At 37.0% G+C, this 27937-nt stretch overlaps 1 protein-coding gene across 1 annotated transcript; it reads left to right on the top strand.

Moving 5' to 3' along the window:
* The first annotated feature begins 24 nt into the window (after positions 1–24).
* HEPACAM2 (HEPACAM family member 2) lies at positions 25–20682 on the top strand. Its single transcript, XM_040061627.2, has 10 exons — positions 25–94; positions 5639–5989; positions 7066–7350; positions 13296–13592; positions 16453–16578; positions 16662–16686; positions 16801–16838; positions 17516–17589; positions 19743–19855; positions 20679–20682. The coding sequence occupies exons 1-10, from the start codon at positions 25–27 to the stop codon at positions 20680–20682; spliced, it is 1383 nt and encodes a 460-aa protein (XP_039917561.1).
* Positions 20683–27937: the final 7255 nt, after the last annotated feature.

The raw sequence follows: 27937 nt of genomic DNA on the forward strand, positions 1-27937 counted from the left end.
AAGGTGGCATTTGTGTGGGACAGGATGCTTTCATGGAGCCCTTTAGCCAACTTCTTTTGGGACTTACAGTGCAAAATATATTTTCTGCTTGTAGGTAAGATACAGTATGAATTATATTTGATTGTCATTGGGTAGATTTTAATTAATTATATAAGATTTATTGTTATAAATTTAAAGATAAATCTGTTGTATTGTCAGATGTTTGATTTCAGGAAGGTAACCTAAAAGCTTTTCATCAGGCACTGGCATCTTGTTTTATGAATGAAGCTAAAGTTCTAGCAGTTAAACAAAAATTAATGCTATACATAATCTCTATGTAAAACTTAGCGTTGATTAACTTTACATAATCTACATGTAAAGCATGGGTATTGATTAAATACATACTATTACATTTTATTGAGTAACATATGCATTGTGCATTCTTTTTAACAAGTAAGGCTGGACAGGTTCTAAAGCAAGGATTATACAGAAGCCGTTACACACTTATTTAAAAATATATTGAGACAGCAGGGATACATTATTTTTCACTTCTTTATGATTAAGTAATTTATATGTAATGTCTAAATGTAATTGGTATTGAAATTAAATTAAGCTTTTAGTCAACTGAAGAATATCTCCCCATTAACAATGCATTTGTTTGGTGTCTGGGTGCAGTTTTTGTAAGTGTGCATTTGTTATCCATGCAGTAGATAAAAAACAGATGTTCTATGTACTTTGACAGAAATATCCTGTGATCAAATGTTAGATAAGCTTATTTCTACAAACTACTGTAATTACCTTTTTTCAATATTTAATTTTGTAATTCATATCTAATATCTAATATAGATCTAATTTTGTAAATGTCAGCAGAGGAAATATATAATATTACAACTGTAGTGCATCTTCTAATCATTCATATATAGGAACAACTTTTCTTTTATCTCCTTTGTGAACTTCTTAGTTCTATCGTATTATAGAATCACCTAGTTTTCTTGATTTTGAGCTCAATACTTTTTCATGACTTTTGGCTTCATAATGATTTATGTTTTATATGACAATTATTGGCTCTCTTCTTTAAAAATTAAAAATATTTGATGGAAAATCAATGACTTTGTGCTTTATCTACTTTACCACTTTATTGGATATTTTTCATTAAAATCCTAGAAGAGTTATTGTCATGCAAGCAGAGTGCTTTAGAGTACCAGTTTATTCACCAGGAAGCCTTACATCCTTACCCAGATATACACATTTTCTAGGACTGGAAATGTGCTGCTCACACTTCATACCATGATGAGAATCAGGTGCATTGGAGACATGACACACAGGCCACTGAAGGCATTGACCTCAGCAAATAAAGTCCTGTAACAAAGCTCAGTGGGACTTTTTCTTGGGCAAAAATCCCAATCTAGGGAAGAGGATGCCCAAGTTTTCCATTATATAAATGGAGGTATAGAAATTGCAGCTTTCCTGGACCATTACAGCTGGGTTGTTTGGTTGAAGTTTTTTTCCACAAATAAACTTACTTGTAAAAAGGAAAAAAAAAATCACTGATCTGGTGACATTTTGCACCAAGTTCAGGAGAGCTGAAGGGCTAAATGAACACTCTGGTGAAAAGCAGTTGGGAGTCCAAGCTCACTTTGACAAGGAGATATGCATGTTAAATTCACAGAATGCTAAAACCTCGCTAGGCAGGTTTCAGTTTATGCCATAAACTCAAAAATTATGTCATAGTTTTTTATTTAAACCAGAGCTGCAGCCCTTGTTTTATGTCAACAACAATTCTGTTGTGCTTGCTAATACTGGTGATAGCAAAGTAATTTGGAAGCAAAGCACAGATCACTGAGCTCCAAATGGAGGTCGTTCTGGTACAGTCCTTACGATCATTATACAAAAATTAGGTTTTGGGATTTCCTTGTCATGTCATATTATATTTGTAAAGCTGCAGGGAGAGGCTTAAATTTTATGGAATTTGAGCCTGATAAGTATTAATTTAGTTTGATTTTGCTATTAAACATTAATTCAAGGATTAGTTGTAACAGTTCCCAGTTTAAATTAAAAATCAAAATTAGCCTAATACAAGTGAATCATAGAACCCTTTAGGTTGGGGCAGACCCTAAAGAACATCAAGTCCAGCCATAAGCCTAACACCGCCAATTCCACCATTAAATCATGTTCCTGAGCACCACATCTACACATCTTTGAAGTACTCCCAGGGAGGGTGACTCTACCACTTCCCTGGGTATCCCATTCTAATGCTTGACAACATTTTTGGTGAAGAGGATAACCCTCTCAATAAAAAGTATTCCAGGCTGCAGAAGACATGATCTCTGCTAAGACCAGAATACTTCCATCACTGCTCCTGTAAAACCCTTGCCTTTGACAGAACACCGTTATCTAGTAACTTGCCCTGGTCTCAGCCTGCCTTCTCACTTGCCCTGCCAGCCATGGGGAAGCTCCTGTGGGATGCTGGCACTCTAAAAGTCACCCCAGCAAAGCTAGAATGAGCAACAAAAACTGGAGTTATCCAAAGTCACTCCTGAAGGGACTGACAGGAAAATGGGGTTTCTGCCCTCAGCACCTCTGGTTCTAGCTAAAAGAATTTCCTTAATTGCAGATCAAAATGTCTTTCCAAGACAGAGCCGATTTTACCTGTGAATCAAGTAAAACAAAGTTAATTTGCAGTTTCTATTCCAACAGTTTTTAGCTGCAAAGAAAGTAAATTTTCCAGCCCTGATTCTCTTTTCATTACTCTGTTGTGCTGTTGCCTTCCGTACTGGTGGTCCCAGTTATCCTAGTGCTTGCAAGACCTGCTTAGGTTGTGCTAAGTTTTTGCACAAACAGATCTGTGAGAAATATTATTTGTTTTCCGCATTTGATGATGGCACTGCTTTTATTACTGGCATGTTGTCCAACAGAACAATCACCTATTGACAGCTGAATAAACCCAAAAATTGAACAGCATCATACATAAAGAATGAGTATATGGACAGATCTTTTAATTACTGATCTCTCTGTTTTTTATGTTTTTGACTTTATTATAGTCAATCTAAAAACTGAAATGGGTGGTTATATATATTTGGTACATATATATATAATTGGTAGGTTACATGAGATAGATCTCCAGCATTAAATATTTCATGAAGGATTCTACTGAGGAGTTACTCTCTCTCTCTCTCTTTTTCAAGTGGAAAACAGCAGTTTAAATCTAATCTGTACTGTAATATTGTCAGGGAGCATATTAATGTCTGAGAAGTGTTAGGTCAACCAACAAAATACTTAATGTCCTGTAAACCAGACTCTAGCAAGCCTTGAAGAGTTGTGCAGTGTTAGAAAATTGCAAGAACAACAGGCTACAAATACTGTTAAAAAGAGGTTGGGGAGCAGGCTTCAATTTGATGTGCATCATCCATTTTAGGTTTTTCATCTAGAAAGTTAAGCATGTAAACATCTCTGTCCTATGTATCCTCCACTTAAACCATTCCACATTTTTTCTACACGCTTCCTCTTTTATTTTACCCTGTTGTCCTCCTATCTGAGCTGATCCCTCTGCAAACTGAAGTCCATGCAGCCTGAAGCCCTCTGCCTGCTTCCTCCTTAGCCCCCACTAATGGGGGCTTGCCAGACTTTCTGTCAAATGATTTCACTGTCCTTTTGTATATTTCCCCGTTAGTATTCTGCAGCATTTTCCTTTGGCTTCCCTGCCATGCCCTCAGAAATGCTGTTAGCTGTCTTTAGATGAGGGTAATATTGCTCAGCTTTATGAAAAGAGAAGCCAGCCACAAAATTACTTTTTTGGAGTAGATTCTGCACAGCACTGCTGGCTGCCCGTGGACCAGCCCACTCACACTCCTTCTCTGCTCTGCTACTTTGCATGCCCTTCCAGAGTATCCCTGACATTAATTACTGGCATTACTGCTGCATCTGTAACCATCCCCCCCTTTTTGTGTCCCCACCCTCATTCCCAATGAGTTTGCATTGCCACTACCTCGTGGCAAACAACCGTGCACTGAAATATGATTATTCTAATGCAAAAGACATGTACAGATACCACATGTGGTGAAACACCTACACCATATTATGCTATTGAACTGATTTTTTTTTTTTCTGTCAAAAAACCTAGGAAATTGGACACAAATTAACCTTTAACAATTTCTGTCATAAAGAATAATGTTATGAAAGTAGGAAACTTAAGAAACAAAGTTAGCTCTGCAGTATATTAACGAGCACAGTCACATATTTTTCATACATTGCTCCTTCTGCCCTTCCCTACCCACCAAAGTAGAAATGCATTCTGTGTACATCACCTGGAAAGTTACTTTTTCATTACAGGTATTTGGAAGCATGTCAAGAATCACAGAATCTCAGGATCATCAAGTCCAGCCAAAAATGATCATTAGCAGGAAAAGAATAGATGGTGCATGGTGAAAGCATGGTGTGTTGTCCTGGGCAGTGTTTTCTCAGTTTCCAGTGTGTTCTTATGCAGTAGCAGACGGATTATGTAAATCACAGTTTTTACATTTCTTACTTATAACAGATTGCTTTTCTCCTAGGGTCTTTTAGCACTTGCAGCGTGCTTTTCAGCAGTATTGAACTCAAATCTGAGCAATCAAACCTGCAACTGGAGTCAACTGAAGTTTCATCTTGAACATACTAAAATGTTTTTATAAGTATTTTGAAAAATCGTGTCCTTAATATTTCAAATTGATCATACACAATGTGTCTGTATTTTTGATTTAATATTCTCTGGGCTTAAATTCTTCATCTCTAAAGTCCTATCAGTTTAAATGGTGTTGTGAGATCAGTTTATTAATGTCAGGTTTTTTACATCATTTGGAAAAGTTAATGTGAAAATCAATCACTTAGTCCCAAGACTAAAGCTTTAGTAGTGTTATATAAATATGTCTTAGGCCAGCACAAGGAAAAAATATTTTTTAAAATGTATGGGAAAGACGATGATTAACTGAGGAGTGGCCTTTTTGCATCATAACAGAGACAGAATTCTTGGAAAACAGAATTAATCATGTGGCTGAAAATTTTACTTTTGTGCATATCAACAGCAAGACTCAATCCTGCCAATTTCCTAAGACTGGAATACTTGGCCTTTGCAAGCTTTGGATTGTTTCTTGAATTTAGTCTTACAGGTACAGAGCAGTCAGCAATAATATATATAGTTTTAGTCAGAGTTCATAAAAGTGTTGCTTGTCAGATTTTCAGTCAGTTTCTCAGCATAACTGGAAGAGTACATAAGAAGCTCCTCTGTTGCTGAAACAAGCCAGAAAAAATCCTAAAAACTAAGTTTACAATTCAACACTGTTAGACAGTGTAAGACCTCAAAATACAAAATATTTTAAAGGGAAGATATTTTATACATGAAGGTAAATGTACATGGTCTCATTTTTGTCAAACTTTCAACAGTAAAAGATCCTTCCTTTGGCTTTTTGTATAATTTGAGGCTAGAGCTCTGTAGCTAGATCCAGCTTCACCAATGTCAATGATCTCTTGCCCCTTTTGTACTTAAAATCTGAATTATAACCATGCAAAAAATGTAAGTTTTAGCCTTGAGAGTTTTTTCACTGTGAGAATTTCTCATTTGAGTTTTCTGGAGTTTCCATTTATGTTTTGGGTTTGTTTATTTGTTTTTTCTTTCATTTTTATGCAGGAATTTGTTCTGCCTTGAAATTGACAGTACCATCTCATACCATCCATGGTATTGAGGGGCAACCACTTCATCTTTCTGTTGACTACAATTTCAATGCTACAGCTTCTGAAATCCAGATAATTTGGCTTTTTGAGAGGTCTCAAAGTAATCCAAAATACTTGCTTGGCTCTGTAAATCAAAGAGTAGTTCCAGACTTGGAATACCAGCACAAGTTTACCCTTATACCACCGAATGCATCTTTGAGGATTAATCCATTGCATCTCAGTGATGAGGGCAATTACATTGTAAAAGTCAATGTCCATGGAAATGGGACCATAGCTGCAAGTCAAAAGATTCAAGTAGCTGTTGATGGTAAGTTAGTAAAAGACAGTATCTTCATTTTGAAAATAAAATTACAATACTTTTGAAATCCTGGTTCTTAGTATCCAGTTACAATGGTGTCTCATTTAATGCAACCGCACATGAATATATGCTAACAATCAAGTTATGTTGTTTTCTACTGCTGCTGGAGGGAATACTAAAATATGTCATCTTTAAGCAAAATTATTATATGGATTGAAGTTTCTATATCATAAGTAAAAACAGAAGTATAGAAACATATAAGATGAAATCAGGCTTCTAAAAAAATAAGATTTAATAAGTTTCTGCTGTGCTATCATGAGGATGCATTGAATTTCAAATAGTCTTTTTCCCTGAACAACTTTACCTCCTGAAACAAAGAGGAGCCATTGACTTTTGCTGGTGACTGTAGCTCTATGTCTGTAAGAGAAGCGCAGATCTTTAGGCTCTGGTCTTTGTACTGCTGGGGGCTTTAAAAAAAAAAAAAAAAAAAAAAAAAAAAAAAAAAAAGTGAAAGTAGAAAAGAATTATCTAAAAGTATGACAAGATGTCAAGAGGCCTCTGTAATTCTGTAATTTATTAATTATCCAGAGAGAATCCTGTAACTGTTGGGCTTGGAAGGAATGAGATAAATGACATCTTGGGGTGACAAAGTTGAAGCTGCCATTTGACTCCCAAACCCATCCCAAGCTGCAGACATCCTCATGACAGGTCACCCACATTTCATTTGGTGCCCAGGCTGGGCAAAGCTGTGGGCAATCATGCTGATAGGTCACACACGGTGGGCAATCATGCTTTGTGCTCTTTTCATTTCTGTAGACTCAGTGATTTGTATATGAGGCTATGGTACATGACTGCAGCCTTTATCCTATTTCCAGTAATATAAACAGTCTGGTTTTATTTATGTCTCATAACAATTCTTAGAATCATCAGCTGAGAATATGGCCTTCTTTTTTTAACCTTTAACTACATTTAAGAGACTAATTTCCAGGGAGAATGATGATTGCTATTTGAATCATCTTGACCATGAAGACTGTAATATAGTGGCTTATCACTTTAAAAACTCTTCATGTCTCTTTATTTTACAGTTCCAGTGACAAAGCCAACTGTACATACTGAGCCATCTTCAGGAGTAGTGGAATATGTAGGGAATATTACCCTAAAATGTACTGTGGATAGAGGTACAAGGGTAGCTTACCACTGGATGAAAAATGGGAAGCGTCTTCATGCTGGCCCTAATTATACTTTTTCATCAAACAATGCTACACTTCTAATTGCCCCTGTAGTAAAAGAAGACATTGGGAATTACAGCTGTCTGGTATCTAACCCTGTCAGCGCAATGGAAAGTGAGATAATTGCACCAACCATATATTGTGAGTATATGAAATATTCATTATTATCTTTGCATGAATGATTTTGCTGGAAGGAGTGCCTCCAAACAGGTAGAAAACAGTTGAGTCAACATTGTATGTGAGCTTGCATTCAAAATGAGCTTGTTTATAATAGCTTTAACTTAAAATGGGATAATAAAATTATTCAGTGTTGTGTAGTTGTGAAGATTGGTCTCAACTGCAGAATTCAAATAGAAACTTCAAGATTTCCAAAGATGTCTTCAGTTGTGACTCAAAGAAAAAAATAATGAGATCTTTATACATGAAAATGTTGTTATAAATGGAGACACGAACTAGTATCAAAAAACTAAGCACAGGAAGTACCAGGCTGAAGGACTGGTATTAGTGGATTTCCTCAAGATCATTTCAAGTCCATTCCTTTTTCATACTTACATTAATAGCACCAGAAAGAAGACAGGGAGTATCTCAATGAAGTTCATTTATGACATTAAATAGGAGGACTGAATGACTTTGACATTATGATAGAGCTGGGATGAAATTTACTAGTAAAAAAATAAATGGGCATGCCCTTGCAGAGAATAAAAAAACATGAATTTCTGCTGATAAGATTGAGATTGATCAGAAAATAATCAAGGCAGTGAGCCTAGGTGATTGAGCTGTCACAAGATATCTATGAACTGACAGCGTGATTCAGGCATGAGAAAGATACATTTAATTCTAGCAGTGGATAGAAGTGGGCAATGGATTTCCGACAGGGAAACAAGGGGAGTGCTAATGGCACACCGAAGATAACACCACATGTACAATACTTAGTGCAGTCCCTGAAGATCCCAGAATGCTGATCTTGAACTGGAAAGAGAGGAAGACAGGAATGGAGAAGAGACAAAGAGACCTCAGTCAGGCTTAGCAAAATTAGAGCTGAGAGAAGTGACTGCATTGCACATCAAATGGGAAACGTGAGGGAGCAATAACAGTTGCATAAAGACCATTTTTTTACAGAAGAATAAACCATAAGGTAGCCAGATATTTTGACTGGAAATGAAGGCACCTGAGAAACTAATTGAGTTGGAGGAAACAAAAGATTGATTTAATCACCATTCAACAATTATACAACAAATCTTAGGGCCTTCTCATTTTGGTCCATGTCAGGAATTCCCAGTGCCTCAATTTTCAAGTAGCACATGCTACACATATGTGACCAAATTATCCTTCTCAGAGGAGAGCTGAAATTTGAAAGGCCAGGACCCACTTTGCCACCAGTCCTATTCAGATATAGCCAGTTTACCCAGTGGCCCAGTCTGGAAGGGACACTGCAAGGACTGGAGCTGGATTCCTGTCCAGCCAAGGGCTGGTGTTCATTCCTGCTTTCTGCAGGCTCTGGCAGCTAGCAGCTGGTAGGCAGCTCATGCTCAACTTGTTATGATTGCACTGCCAACATATTCAGAGCCTACATCTTTAATCAGAATCTCTATTCTATTCAGAATCTCTTATTTTCCTCCTCCTCCTTTCATCTCCTTTAATCTCTCATTATCTATTCTGCTAGTTTGGCAGGGGTTTTTGTTATAACTTGGAAGAATTGGATAAGGGGATGACTCACATCCAAAGTATGGGGGGGCTGCTCTCTACACTGCTCCAGGAGAAGAGAAAAAGACTACCTAAATTAGTAAAGATCAACAAGGACATTTTTAGATATGAGCTGATATAAGATCATGTGCAGCTTGTAAATTTACCAGCAGTGCAGACTTGAAGATGAAGAAGCAGTTGCAAAGAGTCCGAAACAAAGCAAATATTGATTGAGCTTCCATCTCATTGGACCGAGGAATCATGATAAACAAGGAAATAACTTGTCATTACTGTAGTTAAAAAAAAAAAATCACATTCTTTCCTCAAGGTAGCACGTTTTTATATGCCTGCTTTTGTAGAGTCACAATCTCAGCTCACTTATGTGCTTAAAGTGCTAAGAATGAGAGCTGAAGGTGTATGAATGCAGTTCCTCTACTGTGTTTCTCACTTTGATGAGCTGTGAGTTGGCCTTGTACTGGTCTGTCTTCAAAGAATACCTGCACAGAACTTGGCGACAGAACAGGCTGTATCCAGCCTGACAGCCTTCTTCCCATACAATAAAGTCAGGTCAGGCTAGAAAAACATCTGCCACTCTTGCTACCTTCCAGACAGCTCTGTTTCTTGCACAGCCCATGTGAGATTTGAATTTCTGACCTGTTACAGTTGGGAAAATCTCCAAAGCACTGATCACACTGACAAGTGTCTGGGACTTGCTCTGGCAACGTGTGTGCCCTTCAGTCCCAGCTCTGGCATTGCTTCCTCCCTTCTTCCTCACTCAATTACTCAAATTTTTCTGCAAATTTGAAAAGTCTTTCCAGGTTCTAAACTAGAGACCTGCTTTTGACATATTGTTTACACTCTCCAAGTTACTTAAGAGTCCACATTTCTTGAATCTTTTGCTGCCTTTTTCTCCATGTGTGTAAATATTATTGTGTATGCATTTTCAGAATGTCATCCATCAGAACTGAGGGTTTGCTTTGTGCATAACATAAAATCTGGAAGAAAATATTAACAGCAAACAATGCAATGCTGAAAGACTGCAAATACCTGTGGTATTGTCTATATCCAAGTCAGCAATGGGAATTGGGGTCTTCCCTCCTGAGCTGTACGAAGTCACCTAATTTGGTTCAACCTCTGCTGCAGAAGTACTTTGTCTCCCAGTGTCAGGAACAAGCCCTGGGATCCCTCTGCCATATGTCATTGCTGTGGGGGAGTTACTGCAGGTGGTAAAGAAAAGGTCACTCACGGTAAATACCTGCCATCTGCTTGGAAACTGGAACTGCCTCCTAGTGATAGGAGCAATTGGAAGTATTCCCATGGAGCAGTAAATCGTTACTCGGAAAGATTGATTTATTATTTTACACGTCATTTAGTTAAATGGTTTTACTGAGGCGAGAGGCAGTTTTCTGTAGAGAACAATACCGGAAAGGGAAAATAGAGCTGCGGGATCCATGAAGGCTGTCATTGTGGGGTTTTACTGAGTATGAAAAGTGGGTTTTAATTTATGTCTTATTAATATTATCCTGCTTCTCCATTAGTTATGGAGATAATGCAGCCTGGAACATGGCTATTGCAGTCATGTGAATCAGAAACAAATTATTTCAAGACTGGAAGAAGCTGCTGTTCTGTAGGCTGCAGCAGACACTGTCATACTGTGTTGATGGAGTTGAACTCAGCAGATTAAGTGGGATTTTCTTCCTCAAGTCTTCCAAAAGATAGAATATACTTAGTACTAGTGAGAGAATGGTTAATTGCCTGCTTTTCAGAATCATCCTTAAAGCTGTGTATACCTGTCAGTTACCCATTACGGACCTGATGTACACGATGCCCAGGAGAGGCAAAATATTGCTCCAGGCAAAGCAGAAGGCTTACCCAAACCTTGTGTTGACTTCAGCAAGGAATGCTACTTTTCAGATTTTGCCAAGATTTGACTATTTCTTAAGATAACCTCTCTGTTTTTTTTAACTAACTTACTTCCCCAGCCAGTGTGTGTCAGTGTTCGTATAATGATTTCTTTCAATTTGCAGCTTTCATTAAAATATAATCCTCAGTGTTATCTCTTTATGCTGCACAGTTATGATACTGACAAAAAAAAAAAACCAAAAATCACTTCTAATTCTTTTGCAGGCTGTGGCAAGCCACCCACTACAGTGAGGGGGTCATGGAAACCAGTCAGCTATTCTTACTATTCTTACCATTTATCTCTGTTAACACATGTCAAAGTCATATTATCTGTGAAAATAAAAGCTAATTCTCCTAAGTAGGGAGAATTGGATTGAAAGAACCACTGAATTGCTCTGAAAAGTGAAAAAAAAAGTATGTTCCTGCCTATAAATAGTTTGAGAGGGGCTTTTTTTCATTTATGAAAAATGGCAGAGGCCAGTACATCCCTTCTCCTTTCAGATCTGGAAAAAAAGGAAGTAAATACCTATAAGAGGTAAGCCTCTGTGAAAAGCTCCCCTTCCACAGAAACATGCAGCCCAAGTGAGGCCAGCCAAGCCAAAACAGCGGGGAATAGGTCTGTACTTCACAGAAATGGTCATTTCAGGGTCAGCTTGGAGACAATAAAGTGACTCAGGAGCTGAAGAGTTCCTGTGAGGGAACAGCCCAGCTTCTAGGACTTAAAGAAAAGCCATGTTTCTTCAGAGTGGCCACTGCAATGTAGGTGGGAGCAGCACTAATTTATGCTGAAGTGAACTTGTATGTCATTTCCCAAGTAAATATTATGTGTGCTGTTGGCCATTCCTTAAAATTGGAATGAGAAAAGCTTACCACTAGGAAATTAGTAGAGAAAATTGAAAGATTGACAAGTTTATGTTGTGAAATATGGACATTTACTTAAAAGTGGACTAAACTGAGGTCATATGTGGTGGTCTATAGTCTCTTGTCTAAGCCTGAACAAACAGAAAAAAACAGAGGCACACACAAAATGGCTTGGTTTGTGCTGTGTGCTGGTGGCTCAGGTGTTCTTGAAGTATAAATGAGTCTCATAAAAAAAGACAAACAGTAAACAGAAGTGTGTATTACAGAACATTCTAATATCGTACCAAATTTCCTGGTGGGTGATAAAGTCTGAAATATACAAGTGTGCAGCTTCATGTAGCAGGAATTTTCCTATTCAAACCCAGCTACATTATCTTAATTCTTCCAGACAACCACAGGAAGGTGGAAATATTACTAGATTCCACTGTCTGCAATGGGCACTGTACTCTGCCCATTTTGTGTTACACCATTCTGTATGAGGCAACTTTACTGATCTTCAGGGATCCTACCAAAAAGATGTTCTGCATATTTCCGTCTTTGGCTCTGTCAGTATTAGGTCTGTGCATTTTTGATTATTCATGTAAGTCCTCAGGGAATTAACAACATTAAAATGAATAGGGTTTGTTTTTTGGTTGTTTGCTTTAACTAGAAAAAGTTATTTAATAAGGCACACTTCAATCATTATATTCTCTATATTAATTTCTATACTTAAATAACTGTAAAAATAATTTTAACATGTAAAGATATAAAAGCCCCAATGATCTGAAATGTTCCAGTAAAAATGTTCCAGCGTGAGAAATATCCTTATAATATTGAAGCATATTGTTTGTCTTCTCATTTCCATATACACTAAAAATATTCATCTGCTCAATTTTTTGAGTAACGAACACATGACTGTAGAACAACATATGCTTCTTCTAATTATATTTAGAAAGACAATTTTCAGCACAAGAACTTGCTCTTGGAAAAAGCATTATCACAGTAGTAATTATTTAAGAATTTTAAATTATTTAATTAAAATATTATTTAATTATTTAAAGCATTTAGTAGTACAAACCTACTAAAATGGGGGGAGAGGGGGGAAGTTAAAGTTTATTCTAGCAGCTATTTATGGATTTTTTTTTCTGAACTTATCTAAGGCACACCCCACTCAATATTATACCTGTAAGTTAGTTCCCTAAATAATTTTTACACTGTAAATTATTGCAGTGAGGAAACATTACAAGGCCAATTTATTCACTTTTAAATTTGTAGGGAAATTACTTATGCCAGTAAGTTTAGCATTGAAGTAGAAATCAAATATGCTGCTGAAGAAGACATGCTTTTTTACCTTGTAGAAATCCAACTGATTTCAGTTTTCATTCTTTTTATCATACTGAGAAATACATAGACCCATGCTTTTTCCTTAAACAACAATTAGACCAGAAATAAGTGGGTGTAGCCTGACCTAAGCATAGATAAGATCCAGTTATTGAACTGAAAGCCTTTTCATTGAAATTACTGAATGCCAGCCATTCTAAAGGCTACTCTAACTTAAATATTCTAACTTTAGTGATGCACTTCTTATTTAATTTTAATTATATCCTTTGATTTTCATTTTCTCACTGTATTTCCCTTTTTTTTTTTTTTCCCCAATGCAGATGGACCTTATGGACTTAGAGTAAAATCAGACAAAGGTCTGAATATAGGGGCAGTGTTTACAGTTGACATGGGGGAAGTGGTACTGTTTGACTGCTCAGCAGATTCAAATCCACCAAACACTTATTCATGGATTCAAAGGGATGACAATACCACCCAAGTAATCAAATATGGACCCCATCTGGAAGTTGTATCTGATAAAATGGCCCAGAAGACAACAGATTACATGTGCTGTGCTTTCAACAACGCGACTGGAAAACGAGATGAAACTCACTTCACAGTTGTCGTTATGTCTGTAGGTAAGGATGTAACTTCATTGCTGGAAAGTGTAACATCTGAGTGGAGAGTCAGCCCCAGAAAAAAGGAAGACATTCATGGAAGATGCATCAAAATGTAGGTCTTGCTAAGAATATAGTGAAGGGGCTTTTGGACATTCTGTGGGATACAGGTTTTACTTGCAGTGTGACACAGCTTGGACTGCAACCCACTAAGACACTGAAGTTTTGTGAGATTTTATTACAATGTTCATGTAAATTATTTCCTTGTCATATTTATGAATCTCTGGATCGATTGCTGGGTTCTGAAGAACATATATTTTTATTTCTCATACACTATAACCTCAGCTCCCATATGATTGTGTTCAATAACAACAAAACAGTTTTTCAGAAAGTCCCCAGAAGCATAGAGCAAAGAACGAGATATCGAGGAAGTCTGGTATCTCTTCTCAATACAGATCAATACAAGTATTTCCAGATAAGGAACATATGCTATTAATGTTCAAAAAGATAGACTAGATTGCCTGTTAGAAAATTTAACAACGCAATTTCACTTGTGCTGAGCAAAGAGCTAAAAAATTTGTTAGTCTGGTAAACAAGAACATGTCTTGATGTCCATGATTCAGGCTGATTACTGATTCATCATGAATCCAGGGCTTTCAGTATGCTGGAAGGAAGATGGGTTGCAATTTCATAATAAGAATACTGCACTCAAAAACTGAATATTGTGTTTAGTAGTGAAAGAATATGCAACCAGAACTATGTGTTGATAGAAATAAACATGACATTTCTCCAGGAGGTTCATGTAAGATATGATATTCAGCTGAGATTTCCTTTCAAAGGCCAAAAAGGAGGGAAGACTCCACAGCTTCATGTTTAGTTGCACTTAAAATAATAGATTTCTTAATTACAAATATTTTACTTATATCTTATTAAAACATTTTATCCTGTGTGTTTAAAAATATAAAAAGATCATTTTCCGCCTCTGCAGCTATTTTCTTTTTGATGAGTGTTTATTCAAATAGCAATAAATGGAGATGTCAAGGCTACACTTTGCAGAGCAGCGCTGACTGATTCTAAGAGGTATGAATTCATACACAATTCATACTCAGTGATGCTGCTCAGGCTAAATTCTGATTGAGACTGAATAAACATACTAAGCAAAGACTATGAAAATTGTCCATAGTCCTTCTCCTTATCCCCATAATCCTAGATACAGGGCCTGGGGTATGGCATTCAAAATACTCAAAACCCCATTTTCAGTAGCAACAGGAACTCTGATGTTTCAGAAGATTTTACACAACTTCCCCATAGGACAGAAATTCACCTATATGGTGCTATAGACAATTGCCTTATTAATACTAAAAATTATCAATAAAACAATTATTTTAATAAGTTACAATCAAATCAATAGTTTCACTAAGTTGTTAACCATTTTTAGCCAAGATTCTAAAATAAGATGAGGTTATCTCATGTACACTAGTCATGAGATGGTCAGTTTTCAAGGTTAGTCACTCTGAGTGTGTTAAAAGCATGCAAAGAGCATGTCTTTGTTTTCTGCACTGATGTATCTATGGAGATGTGATTTATTGAGTCTACATTTGAAATTATTCACCTTATAAAACAGTTTTAAGGACTCATCTGATTCTCCAGCATTTGGGCTTTTTCTTCCTAAGGAAAGCAGTATACTGAAAGACTAATTAAAAAAAGGTGAAATTGCAGTGATTTATTTTCCCATATCTTTAGGACACATCTGGCTAGAAATCCTCATATTGAATCTTCATGAAAAACACTGCACAATGCCAGTGAATTGTGTGTAGTCAGTAGATGTAAGCATTTCTAGCCCTCTGCACAGGAATTTGTCAATACTGGAAACACATCCAGCTAAATAATATACATTTAATTGTACTAATAAATCTGGCGCTAGCAAATACTCAACATTATTTACCTGTATGGATTGTGACATGTCCTTTAATTACATGAATTTTGCACAATTCAGAGCAAAAGGAGGAAATTAAGAGTGCACAAGCAAATATGTCTGGTATTTTCTAAGTTTCATATTCTGTGAAAATTCACTACAAATGTTTTCCATGTGCCTTTATGTATGTAATTATATGCAATTTGTGTTCGTGTTGTATCAGAAAATCCTGCTGGAAAAGTCCTGCTAATGCATATCCCAGCAAAAGACCTGAGCAAAGGAAAGAAGTATTTTGAATATATTTAGATATAAATACAAACAGCATGGTGGAGTCACCATCCTTGGAGGTGTTTAGGGAAAGACTGAACATGGAACTTAGTGCCATGTTAACCTTTGGTCATAGGTTGGACTTGATGGTCTCAGAGGTCTTTTCCAGCCTAAATGATTCTATAATTCTGTGATAATTTATTGGTTTCTGGTGTGGTTTGATAAACAACAAGAGTGTCAGTGATCTAAAATTCTTAAGAAAAAGTCTAATGCATCTTTTTTCCTGTCCTGCTTTATAGCTTGTACTACTAGGAGGATTTCCCTCCAATCTAGCACAAGTTGCTCTCTCATCCTCTTTTTTGGTAGTTCAGTGTCTCTATCACTGTCAAGTTATAATATACATCTTCTTTTTGTGATGCTGTAATTTGTGGATTACATTTACTGACTTTCCATTAGCTCTAGGCACTAATCTGCTTTGAAGTCTTTTCCGATATGCATATCATTGCTTTTTCAGTTCAGGAGACCTGTGGGGAAAAATAAATATTATCCACTCACAAGACCCAAATTTTGTATCTGTTTTGTATCTCTATGCAGGTTTACTAGCTTCAGAATAATTTTAAAAGATGCATTTTTCAGTGTCATTGTAGCACATTGTAAAGAACAAGAAACTAAATACAGTACTCATCTTCTTTGTCACAGGGTTGGAAAAGCTGGCCCAGAAAGGAAAATCTTTGTCTTCTCTTGCAGTAATAACAGGAATTTCATTATTTTTGATCCTAGCTATGGCCTTTTTATTCCTATGGAAAAGATATCAGCCACATAAAGGTATGTAAAAGTTAAATATAGTCCAGCTCTTCTTTTAGACCTTTGGAGCAAAAAGAGTAATTTTTTTTTCTTCTTCTTTTCAGTGATACAACAGAAGCTACGGAGCAGGTAGAAAAATAATTCATCTTAGGTCTAAAAGTACTTTCCATCCAGAGAATTGCATTTTATCATATTAATTTTCTTTCCTTGGCTTATGACATCAAACATGTTTATGTTTTCTAGGGCAGAGGCTGATTACAGAAAGGCACAGGCATTTTCAGGTAATGAAATAAGTGTCAAATTAATGAGCATAAGGTCAAAGTCCATTCCTGAAAAAGAAAAAATAGTATCCCCACATACAGAAAAAAAAAATAAAAGGAAGGGAAGAAAAGTGTGTTTTTATGTTGGGTTATATTGCACACTTCTATGATAGCCTAATGAAGACCTAAATAGGAAGTCAGCATGGGTTTAGGTCATAGCTGGAGCTATGAGCTAAACCCATGAGCCTGGAGCTCATAGCAGTGTGTACTATTGTCTTGAGTTCTGCTTATTAATCCCAGTATTCTGGGATTGGAATATCTGTAGTCCGCTGTTGTCACCAATACGACTTAAATGAGTGTTATTCTGGGACATCAGTAAGAGGTGATACACCATGGGAGGATCACAACTGAAAATGTTCATGGCATCAATTGTTATCAAAATCATGAGTTAATGACATTGCAGTATACATATATAACCTTCTATCGTATTCTGTACTGCCTTTGTGTTGTCAGGACTCAGAGCTCTGCAGCTGTCCTGCCTCACTCCACATCAGTTTAGGAATTTGGCAGGAAGTGGTCTAAAGCAGATCACATCAGCAGTATTCAGGTGTTTTAAAAATTAGAGCTAAATACCTTGCTAGTCATTATTTTCCAGGTTCGTATTACACCTCTTTTTTAAATCTTTGTTCTAACTTTAGGTCATGAAAGTGCTTCGGATGATTTTGGGATATATGAGTTCATCACATTTCCAGATCTTACCAGTGGTTCTAGGGTATGTGATTTTACATCATAAACAGACAGTTTCTCTTCTATTTCTCTAGGTATACTAAATATCTGTACCAGAATCCTTCTGTAGCTTTGCTTCTGTTGCTTTTTATGGATATGTGTATGACTCCATATTCATGACTATTGTTTATCCAGTACTTGCTCTTTCTTTCCTGTGTTACTAGTTCAGTACTTGGTAATCAACATAGTGAAGTAAGGAATAACCAAGCTCTGAAGAGAGCAATCTCCATTCAACTACCCTATATTAAAAGAATATTAATAGTGTTGGGTAGTTGGTTAGCACTGGACCACTTGTGACACACAGGGAAGCATATTATTGTGACACCATTTTCTCCCTTGACCTTAATATTTCTGCTCATGCAACATTCAGCCCTGGCAGTGCAGACAAGTCTCAGAGAAGTTATTTAAAGTGTAAATGTAAGGTAAGTATCGGCTGTATTTCACAGAAATTACTTTGTTGTTTTCATGTATTGTGGGGGAGGAGTTAAACAAAGGAAAGCCAGCAGAAAAAAAAATCCTGCAACATTTGCTGCTTCCTTACATTGTGTCTTTGCTGACAGTACTGCATAGCAGTTGAAAATCATTCTGATATGGTGTAAGAGGATAAAGAAAAAAAATCAGAAAGAGGGCCACAAAATTTAGGGACAATGGCAAAATTAGGTGGAAATAGAAGAAAGACTTCCCCTTTGCTAGAGAAAATTGCCAGCAATGTAACCTTGTACCTTTGGAGAGCATCAATCTGGTCAGGTACGGGAGTGCTCTTAAAGCATGGTCATTGGCCCACATTGTCACACCTCATTTGTTTTTATGATTAGTACTCATAATAGATATTGTCAAAAAACAGTCATAGATTCATTTATTATCTTCTCTGATGGAATTAGATTTGGAGTTTGAAATATACATTTATAGGGCTAAAGTGCTACTGCAAATGTTAGTGGAGAGGACAGACTTTTACTACAGCAGAGATAAAAGACTTACAGAAAAAAGAGCAGCTGAATGACTTCTGTTACAGTTTGTGCCAGTAAGAGGCTTATTAAGTTTACAGATCAGGCTCTAGATCATCACACCCTTAAGCACACTGCCATATTATACTGAAGAGGATATATTTAGATGAAATAAATTTACTGTGAGGATGGTGAAGCAACTTCCAGTTGCCTCATTTGCAGATGCCTCATCCCTGGAAGTGCTCAGATTGGACTTTGAGCAACCTGGTCTAGTGAAAGGTGTCCCTGCCTATGGAAGAAGGGTTTGAACTGGATGATCTTTAGGGACTTCCAACCCAAACTTTCTATGAGTCTATATCCCTTAAGCTGATCATATCACAGTATCACATTCTTGCAGGATCAGGGCCTTAGGAGGTCAGGAGGGAGAGAGCAGTGACAAGAACCACAGGATGGATGTACAAGCAATGAAATCTACTGTAATTTACAGTAAGATTTCAAGAAATGGGAGAAACTCCACTGGGTTATGTTCAGCTACTCAAATGTATAGCATCGCAGATAAAGTCAGCATTTGATCCACTGATTCACTGTAGTTAGCAGAGAAAGGGGAAAATAAGAAAGTGGAGATAATGAAGAACTGAAGGTTGGGTATAGGCAGATGTAGGCAGAAGGACTGGTAATTCCTTATGGATGTGGACTCTAGGTAAAGCTGTTGTCATGACATAAGAGGAAATTAATATACTTACCATGCTGAACAATCAATATTACTTGATCTATGGAAATTCCATGCATATCTCTGTCTTTGACAGGCCAATGGGAATTTCATGCTGAACCCATGCCCTGAATATTTGCTGCTTTTTACTGTCTGTTCTCCTGCTTTTCTCTTTATTAAATGTTCCTTTCTTGACTTGTGGTACATTAATGTAACTTATTTACTGTATTAAATGCAAAAGATGCATCCTAAATATTTTAAGTGGCTAAACGAATTTAAAACTATTACTTGCCTTACTATTAATGTGGTGAGAACTTACCCAAAATGAAATGTAAACTAGCAGAGTCAATCTGTTCAATCCCGTTCAATCTACAAGCAAAACTTTGACAAAAAGTTTTAAAAATTGCAAGTTACATTAACAGTTTAATTTCTGTTGCATCTGTTCATATTTGCACTTGGAGTAGGAATACACTTTCTTGGTTTTAGGTTTCAAGTCAATCTGTTCCTGGCCCTGACTTTGTCGCAGCCCAGGATATGCTAAGTACGGTTTATGAAGTTATTCGGCACATTCCTGAGCAGCCGCAGCAAGACCACCAACTGTAAGTCACAGACTCTCTTCACTCACGTGGTAGCTCAAAGACAAGTACTTTTGCATCCAGAACAATTTACATTTTGGTAGCTGTTTTTTGATTCTGCTGAGTGGGTTATGGAAGGAAATATGTAAGCTACCTTAATTCCTCCACCGTTTCCTATCCATTCCCTCACTTTTCCTCCAAACTCCAGTCTATTGTTTCATTATGCCAGTTTTGTTAAAATGTAAAAACAAAAGGTAAGGTCTTCAAACACAGCTTCAAATTAAAATTCCCACTTAATTTAGTCGAGCACTGAAACATCAACTCTTCCTACTGAATAGGTTAAATATTCAATCAAAGCAGTTTAATTGATAGCATGGCTTCCAGACCTCTCAGCCATGTGCCAAGTAGAGTTAAGGTGGGGGTTTTTACAATGTTGAAACTGGTCAGCTGAATAATAATCAGTGGTTGTTAAAATAGTCACTGAAATACTAACAGACTAGTACTTGAGTAAGCAGCGACTCTATAACAAAAGAATTCTTGTTGTGTGCTACCCTGGCTGGGAACTCCACAGAAACACTTTTGCTGAGTTAAATACCAGGAAGGCTACAGCACGCTGTGTTTATGTATCATGGACCTGGTTTTGTTTAATTCACCAACTGTATATGGCTTCCTAGCATAAGAAGGGTGAATACTCTAAAGTTTTTGTAATTGTGGTATAGCTGCCATAAATCTATTGTGAATATAATCTTCCTTACAAATTAAGAACAGCATACAAGACTTTATTTAGTAACAAGCCTATTATATCTCATTTTCTATGGGTTTTTAATGTGTTCTGTTTCTTTTATAGTTGAAAAGAAAAATACATACTCCTAACAATATGCTAATCAGTTGGCTGAGTAATCACAATGTTTATGTGACTGCATTAGCATGCGGTACTTACACTACAAAAAATTTCGTTATGTTTTAGGTTATGTCTTCAACTGTGTGTCCAAGTTATGTATGTAAACACACAGCCATGCTTGTCAAAACAAGCTGGTCAGAGAGAAAGCAACACTGAATTGCTAATGATGTTTTTTGTTCTGCTCAGAATTTTTCACTTTGAACCCTAGGATTTTTAAAGCCCAATGTAAACAATGCTGTTCATAAAGTACATATATTCTTGCTCTTCCTCTTACATGTCCTCTTTCTCAGCTTTCTCACTGATACATGACCCTTCTGAAAAAAAATGAATAAATGCAACAAAAAGGTAACTTGAACTTTGTGACAGTTCAGATTTTAGCTTAAACTTTGCAAAACATATTCTGTAGTTGTAAAGGACTCATTTGCACAAATCAATTTTGCTGCTCTTTTCATATTTCATATTTTGAAAAGGAAACAGGAAAAAGTTTTCGCACAAAATCTGCTAAGCATGATACTGGGCAAACTACTCAGATTAGAAGGACCACATACATGAATTTTCCAATTTCTGACCTGCTGAGAAGGAGCACTCTGAGTGATAAATAAATAAGGATGACTAAGTCAATACTGCTGCTTACAGCAGGATCCTTCAATTTCAGTATAAGGGAGAAACAAAACACCACAGAACAGAGAATGAAGCTGGGAAAGTAATTGCAAACTCCTGTAGTGCAAAGTAACGATTACTTATGGATGAATCCCACAGACTCGGTATGCAGCCATCTGTACAATAATCAGAAATATTCACAGGAAAAATGATACAAAATTTGCCTGCATTCTTTTTATGGCAGGAATCTCTCTTTGTACAAAGCAAAAGAACAGATATTACGGGGAGCAAACAGATTCATTAGTTAAGTAGTCACTTTATTCTTATTCCCAGTGCTTCTAAATGGAACTGCTGTGATTTTACAAATTTATTAAAATAAATATGTAGAAAAAAAATCAGTCAAAAGCAATGTTTAATTCTCAGATTTACAGTTTGAGAATCTTTCAAATCCTGTCTTTGAATGGAACTTCACCAGAATTAGCCAGTGTTCTCTCTCTTGCTCTTAGAAATCCCAGTGACAGTACCAGCAAATTTTCAGACTAGCCAATACCTAACACCTGGGAATAGCTTTTTCCACTTTTCATTGTGCTTTTATCATCCTTTTTATCCTTTCATCCACCTATGCACATATGCCTTTGACAACCTTAATAATTACAAAATTTTAGATGCACCCCAGCTCTTAAAAGGTAGAAATACCACTGGAAAATAATTAAATTCTTTAAATCTCTTGGATTTGGACTGAGACATATAACTTGATTGCAGTCAAAACATGAGGTGAGATGATAGATGGCTTTGCACTTTTACATCCATATGGTTCCATTAGTTGCTTTACACAACTGTCTTTTGCAGACTCAACTCCTCTGCTGCTCCAAAGAGTCAAAGGGAAAACACAAAATCAGATGTTGAGGGAACTGTTCTGCTTCATCTCTGGGCTCCACATTCACAGGGAGTTACAGGATTGTCACACACTCCAGTATTTTAAGCCATTTTGGTTTGATTCCCTTGGACTTTTTTTTTTTTTTTTTTTTTTTAACTAAATATAAATCCTTTGACAAACTGAACAGGTTCTTCCATGTATGGAAGAGATCCAAAGATGTCTGCCAAAGCTAACAAGTGAGAGGTTTAGCCAGCTTTTACAGATAAGCACTGACAGCTCATAACTGTTCCACTGAAAACTGTTTGTAACTTAGGTTTCATTCTCACACCAAATGAAGGTAATTTTACATCATCTTCCTCTCCTCTGATCCATACTGTTTCTCTCATATCCATCATTAACCATTTCACAAATTTCTGCTCTGCCAGCTGTTAAAGAGCAGTAAAGATACAAAGCCTTGCCAGGCATTTCAGCACAGGGTTGTACGGTGGACTGCACTGGCTCAGTCCATGTTTACCACCACCCTTAATAGCTATTTATTATTGTTGTACAATATGAGCAGCTTGAAATATCTGTACAGAAGGAGCAGCAAAATGCAGGGTGCCATATAAGCCATTGTGTTATTCATGGCTCAAACCCGTGCTGTCTTTTAAAAACTAGACATACTATGCATATTAAAAATTCAGTCAAAAATCAGTGTGCTGCTAGTATGTGCCCAGAGATCTTATCCAAGCTGAAGAATTGTATTTCAAGCTGCTGGTTCACTTACATGTTTGCAACAGTTCTTTTGAAGACAAGAAAAACGGCATTGTGGACAAGTATTATGTATATCTATGTATATGTTCTTTCGTAGATGTATCTGAAGATACAGGAAGAGGAAATGAAAGCATCTGAAAATAACAAAGTTACTTCTTCTTCTTTGTAACATATTGAAGGAAACAACAACTCCAAGAGTTGCGAAGGCTTATGCCACCTTGTGTTAAAATGGCAATTTCTATTCAGACTGACAATCCCTTTTCTTAGGGTGCTCCAGATTGCCCATTTCTCAGTTATTTTTTCTTTTTTTAAGTAATAATTCCTTGGGATATTTTAAATTCTTTTTTCTCTTTTTCCCCTTATCCATGAATATAAAAGACAAAGGGATAGCTTTAAAAATGCACTATAAAACCTACACCTTTAAAAAAAAACAATCAGCAGAGGCACAAGAAGCAATCAGGCCCGAGATGCCATCCATGCTTATTTTATGTATAAAAATAGCAAAAAAATAGCAAACAGAAGGGGTTATTTATTTGGGTTGACTTTCACAATAGAAGACCTCCATACTGGTATGAATAGTAATAAATGCAGTAAGTCAGATTGCAAAATACTTTTGGGGTTTAGGATAAAGTCATTCTTTTTAACTCATTTAATGTGACATAATTTTCAAGCATAGAAACAGATCTGTCAGGCAGTTACAAAAATGTACATATGTATATTATTCAGAATAATTTGTTCTCATTAAATTCTGTTTCCTTTGCATTTGAGCTAGTTTTCTATTTGCTGCTGAAGAATCTGTTTCTCATTGACTAGGAGAGTAAGTAATATTCAAGTTATTTCCAAAAGCTGCAGAAAGTTCAGGCTATTTGTACATTAAAATAGTTCTCCAGTGCAAATGAAACCAATCTTACTCTGTTTAAATAGTGTGCTGCAAGTCCCTTTGCAAATAGAAGAATGCTCTTCCAGAAGCTTCTGTTAGCTGGCTTCTGGATCCTGCAGGAAAATTCACTATTATTTCCACAGGGTCAGCTATTAGTTGGTGTCAGCCAGCTGCAGCCAGGCAAAAGAGAAAATATGAAGTGAATTAACCTACGGGGAAAAAAAAAAAAAAAAAAAAAAAAAAAAAAAAAAAAAAAAAAAAGTTACTTCAGGAGCAGTTAATTGCTCAGAAAAATCATTATTGCAAGTAATGAGAAAGCATACAGTGTGTCCATCTTTTAAGACAGGCTGTATGGTATTATTTAAAGCACTCTGTATTATGAAAAATAATTTGCACCTAAATAAAATACCTTCTTAATCCATATTTAATAAACATTTTTCCTGTCTCCATCTTTCAAAGACAAGGAAAAATAGCATGGTTTTCAGTGAGCATTCTGATCTTGTGAGGCTGAAAAAAAAGGGAAAAAAACAACTGCACCATTGCGTGTGAGGAAAATAGGATTTGGCATTTCACAGAGGCAGCACGTGAAGCCCAAATATGCAAGTAATAGTGACATGATCTCAAAAATAGCGTAGTCACCAGATTAGCTCCCTAAGAAATAGACATCTGACATGAAGGCATCAGGCAGAGGCTCTAAGTAGAAACATTTGGGCAGAACTCTGAAAGACTGAGAAGCTTAGAGAGTTCCCCATAAATTCCTCCATTGTTCAGTCAAAGCTGACTTCATGTGTGTTTCAAATCAAGACAGATCTTTGGAATTTGCAAAGTCTGATTTTCACCCTCTTTTCTCCTTCTCTTGCTGGAGTGATAATTTTAATTGCTCTGGAGGGAGTATGCTAATTTCTGAAGGGTTTGAGACCATTCCATCTTACCACATTGGATGTCACTGCAGGCCACAGGGCAGAAAATGAAGATAAATTAAGAAAGAGGAAGTACTTTCTCCACCTCTGGACTCTCTGTATTTAAAACTGCCATTTGTTTACATTTTTTAAGCTTTTGGGGGGGGCGGGGGCAAGTTAGGTCAATATTAGTTCCATTCTACATTCTTTTAAGCTCACTTAAGCCCATGACTAAGTGCATTTTAAAGGTCCCAAAACATTTTGTTTCAGAATCTGTGCTCGTGTCTCAACAATAGACGAGCAAAGGGATTTGGATTAAGCCGTTTGTCAGTAAAGTGAGATGACTTCAGTAGTCCAACACAAAAGTCCACCTTAACAGTCTTTTGAACTTCTGAAAAGTGCCAGTAGAAATAACTGTAAATTTCATAAAACAATTTTGTTTATGCATCACATAATGCCTAATAGTTCTGTGGGTCCATGCATTTTCACTGGAAAGGACACCAATCATTAGGTTTGTAAATAAGAAACAGAAACCTGCCTGTTGCAAGTAAAATATCCGCTGGAGGCCCTGCATGCAAGTCGTGGCTGCCACATTGCTACTTTCCACTTACAACAAAAAAGTACAGGGAAAAACTCAGCTGGAAGAGAAATTTGGTTTACTATAGAAAGAAGAAAAACTGGCTTAAATAATTTTAGATATAGCAGCAGAACCATCTCTGAAAACAGGAATATGTTGTTGAAACAGACAGAGGGGAAACACAGGCAAGTCATCTTCTGCTTATAATATATTGTTCTCATTTGGTTTTGTTTCATTGTGTCTTGTGTATTACTGACTGTTAACCAAAAATACACAGGCATAAATTCCTATTCAAACTGTGCTTATTATTTGCTGTTCTTCCAAAATTTGCACAGTGCATTGAGCTACTTTTGGTGGGGAAATCCATTTGGTGGAGGTAGAAAAACAATAAACTGTAAGGAAAAAACAATTCTGAAATGTCACAGAAGCTTAATGTATGACAAAGAAAACCTTTGTATATTATACTCTTGCCTCTTTCTCACTGGTATCACAACATTCAAAAGAGATTGACTAAGCTTTTATTTATTGGTGTAAAATCTATTCCAAATATTACCAAAACCAATGGAGTGTGTGTCCATTGAACTAGGTGATGTATACCCTGGGCAGTTCAAACATGAGATGGGGATAATGAGAAAGCAGTGTGAAATGGGACAGGGAGGAGTTTTAAAAATCCTGTCTCTTTTTTTCCTCTATTCCTTTTGGTGGAGGCTTTTGCCATCTCATTTGCCTGTTGATGAGGGTCAAGGATGGCTTTCTTTGATGAAGTGAGGCTGTGGACTTGAGATCAAAGGTAAGGAAGATAAACCATAACTCTGGAAGTCTGAAGTGTAGGAACAGTAACAGCAGTCACAGCACCTTCAGGCACTTGTACCATATCACAAGGTGGTGTGTAGGACTTAGTCTTTCTTACTACATACCTTAAAAGCAATTAATAAGAATACTGAAGAATATCAGCTTTCGCTACTGTTCATGTGAGAATGCTCCAAATCACACTTCATCATGGCTCTGAAATATTAACCCCTTCCTACAGGCCATCAGGCTATATTCCACAGTTCTTTTAAGACTGCAGCAAGGTCAAGGAGGCTGACCTTGGCAGCATTAGGAGAAGCACTGCCAGCAGGCTGAGGGAGTGACCCCTCCCCTCAGCACTGCTGAAGCCAAACCTGGAGTGCTGAGTCCAGTCAGTGCTGGGCTCTCCAGTACAAGACAAGGATACACCAGAGCAATCCACCCACAACGATGATGAGGATCATCTGACATACAGTGGTGAGTTGAGAGAGCTGGGGCCTGAAGAAGAAATGCCTCAGGGAGATGTTACCAATGTTCATAATACAAGAAAAACCTTTTATCTTGTCAAGGTGGTCACAGACTTCTGCCCAGAGAAGCTGTGGAGTCTCCATCCTTGGAGATATAAACCCATCTGGATGCAGTCCCAGCCAAATTGCTGTAATTGACCTCTGTCCTAAATTTTGCCCTGGACCATGCCATAGAAGGAGACAAGCTGGGATGCAAAGCATAGAATTACAAGAGTAGTTCTTTTGTTCATTTACATCAGGTGTCCCATTCAAAGCAGGCCAGGCATTCAGGTGCACATTTCACTTACTGCTGCTTAACAAACACACACCAATATTTACTAATCATAGTAAAACTTCACAAAGCAACAACATTCCTATGTCATCATCCACCTGCTTCTCTGTTGATCAGATGCACCCAGAGTCAGTCTTGCTGTACCTACTTATCTATACTGACAGATGGTGGGAGGGTTTCAAACACATGTTAGAGGGGCTAGAATGCTGGAATTATCGTGGTTGCCCAGGAGTATCTTTTATTCTTCATGTACAGTGATTAAAATGCTAAGAAGCAAAGTCCTTATCTTGGGAACCAGGTTGTCCTTCTCCTCACAAGATGCTGGGGTTTAGTTTGCTTGCTTAAGCAAGACTGCAAACTATGCATGTGTTTTAAAGAAAGTTAATGCCATTTTATATTACAAAGATTAATTGGTGTAATAAATAGGGAATGAGATTTTCCTAAGACCCTGCTTTGAGGAGAAGTTAGACCAGATGATCTCTAGCAGTGTTTCCCAGCCTCAGACATGCTGTGATTCTGTGAGCTCAGGGAGGGAGATGATTAGTAGGTCGATCTCAGCAAAAGTGACACTAGCAGTTACAACACAATGAGTTCATGTTATTGTAAAGGGAATGTATGTTTCCATTAAACATCTCCTTAAACATGCACGGCCAGCTAAGCAAGATATGATGGCAAATTACAAGCACAATACTGTGCATGTACCTCCATGCTTTACCTGTAGAAAGCTGAGCCTTGAAAAGGAGACACCTCATTGTTTTATGATCTCAGGTGAAAACCCTTTTTAAAGTAGCTTTATTCTTTTTTTATTACTTTTTCCCTTACTCAGATAAAATACAATCAGATATTTTCTATGGACTTTCTTCAGTGGTAGCACGATTCCTTCAGAAATCTGTCACCAGTATGGTCCTATCCATGCATTCATACCATACATCTTTCTGGGAGCTAGAGGGCAACGGCTTCCCACAGGACATGGTAGAAGTTCCTGGGAACTATGCTTGGGACAGTGAGAAGGAGAAAGGGAAAGGAGCTAAT

This window comes from Hirundo rustica, chromosome 1 (genome assembly GCF_015227805.2).
Source record: "Hirundo rustica isolate bHirRus1 chromosome 1, bHirRus1.pri.v3, whole genome shotgun sequence".
NCBI lineage: Eukaryota > Metazoa > Chordata > Aves > Passeriformes > Hirundinidae > Hirundo > Hirundo rustica.

What these genes read in the sequence shown, in the direction of transcription:
- HEPACAM2 (XM_040061627.2), top strand. Translation starts at nt 25, where the DNA reads ATGCTTTCATGGAGCCCTTTAGCCAACTTCTTTTGGGACTTACAGTGC. An exon ending in GATTCAAGTAGCTGTTGATG is followed by an intron (nt 5,990 to 7,065) that starts GTAAGTTAGTAA and finishes TTTATTTTACAG; the next exon opens with TTCCAGTGACAAAGCCAACT. An exon ending in AAGATATCAGCCACATAAAG is followed by an intron (nt 16,579 to 16,661) that starts GTATGTAAAAGT and finishes TCTTCTTTTCAG; the next exon opens with TGATACAACAGAAGCTACGG.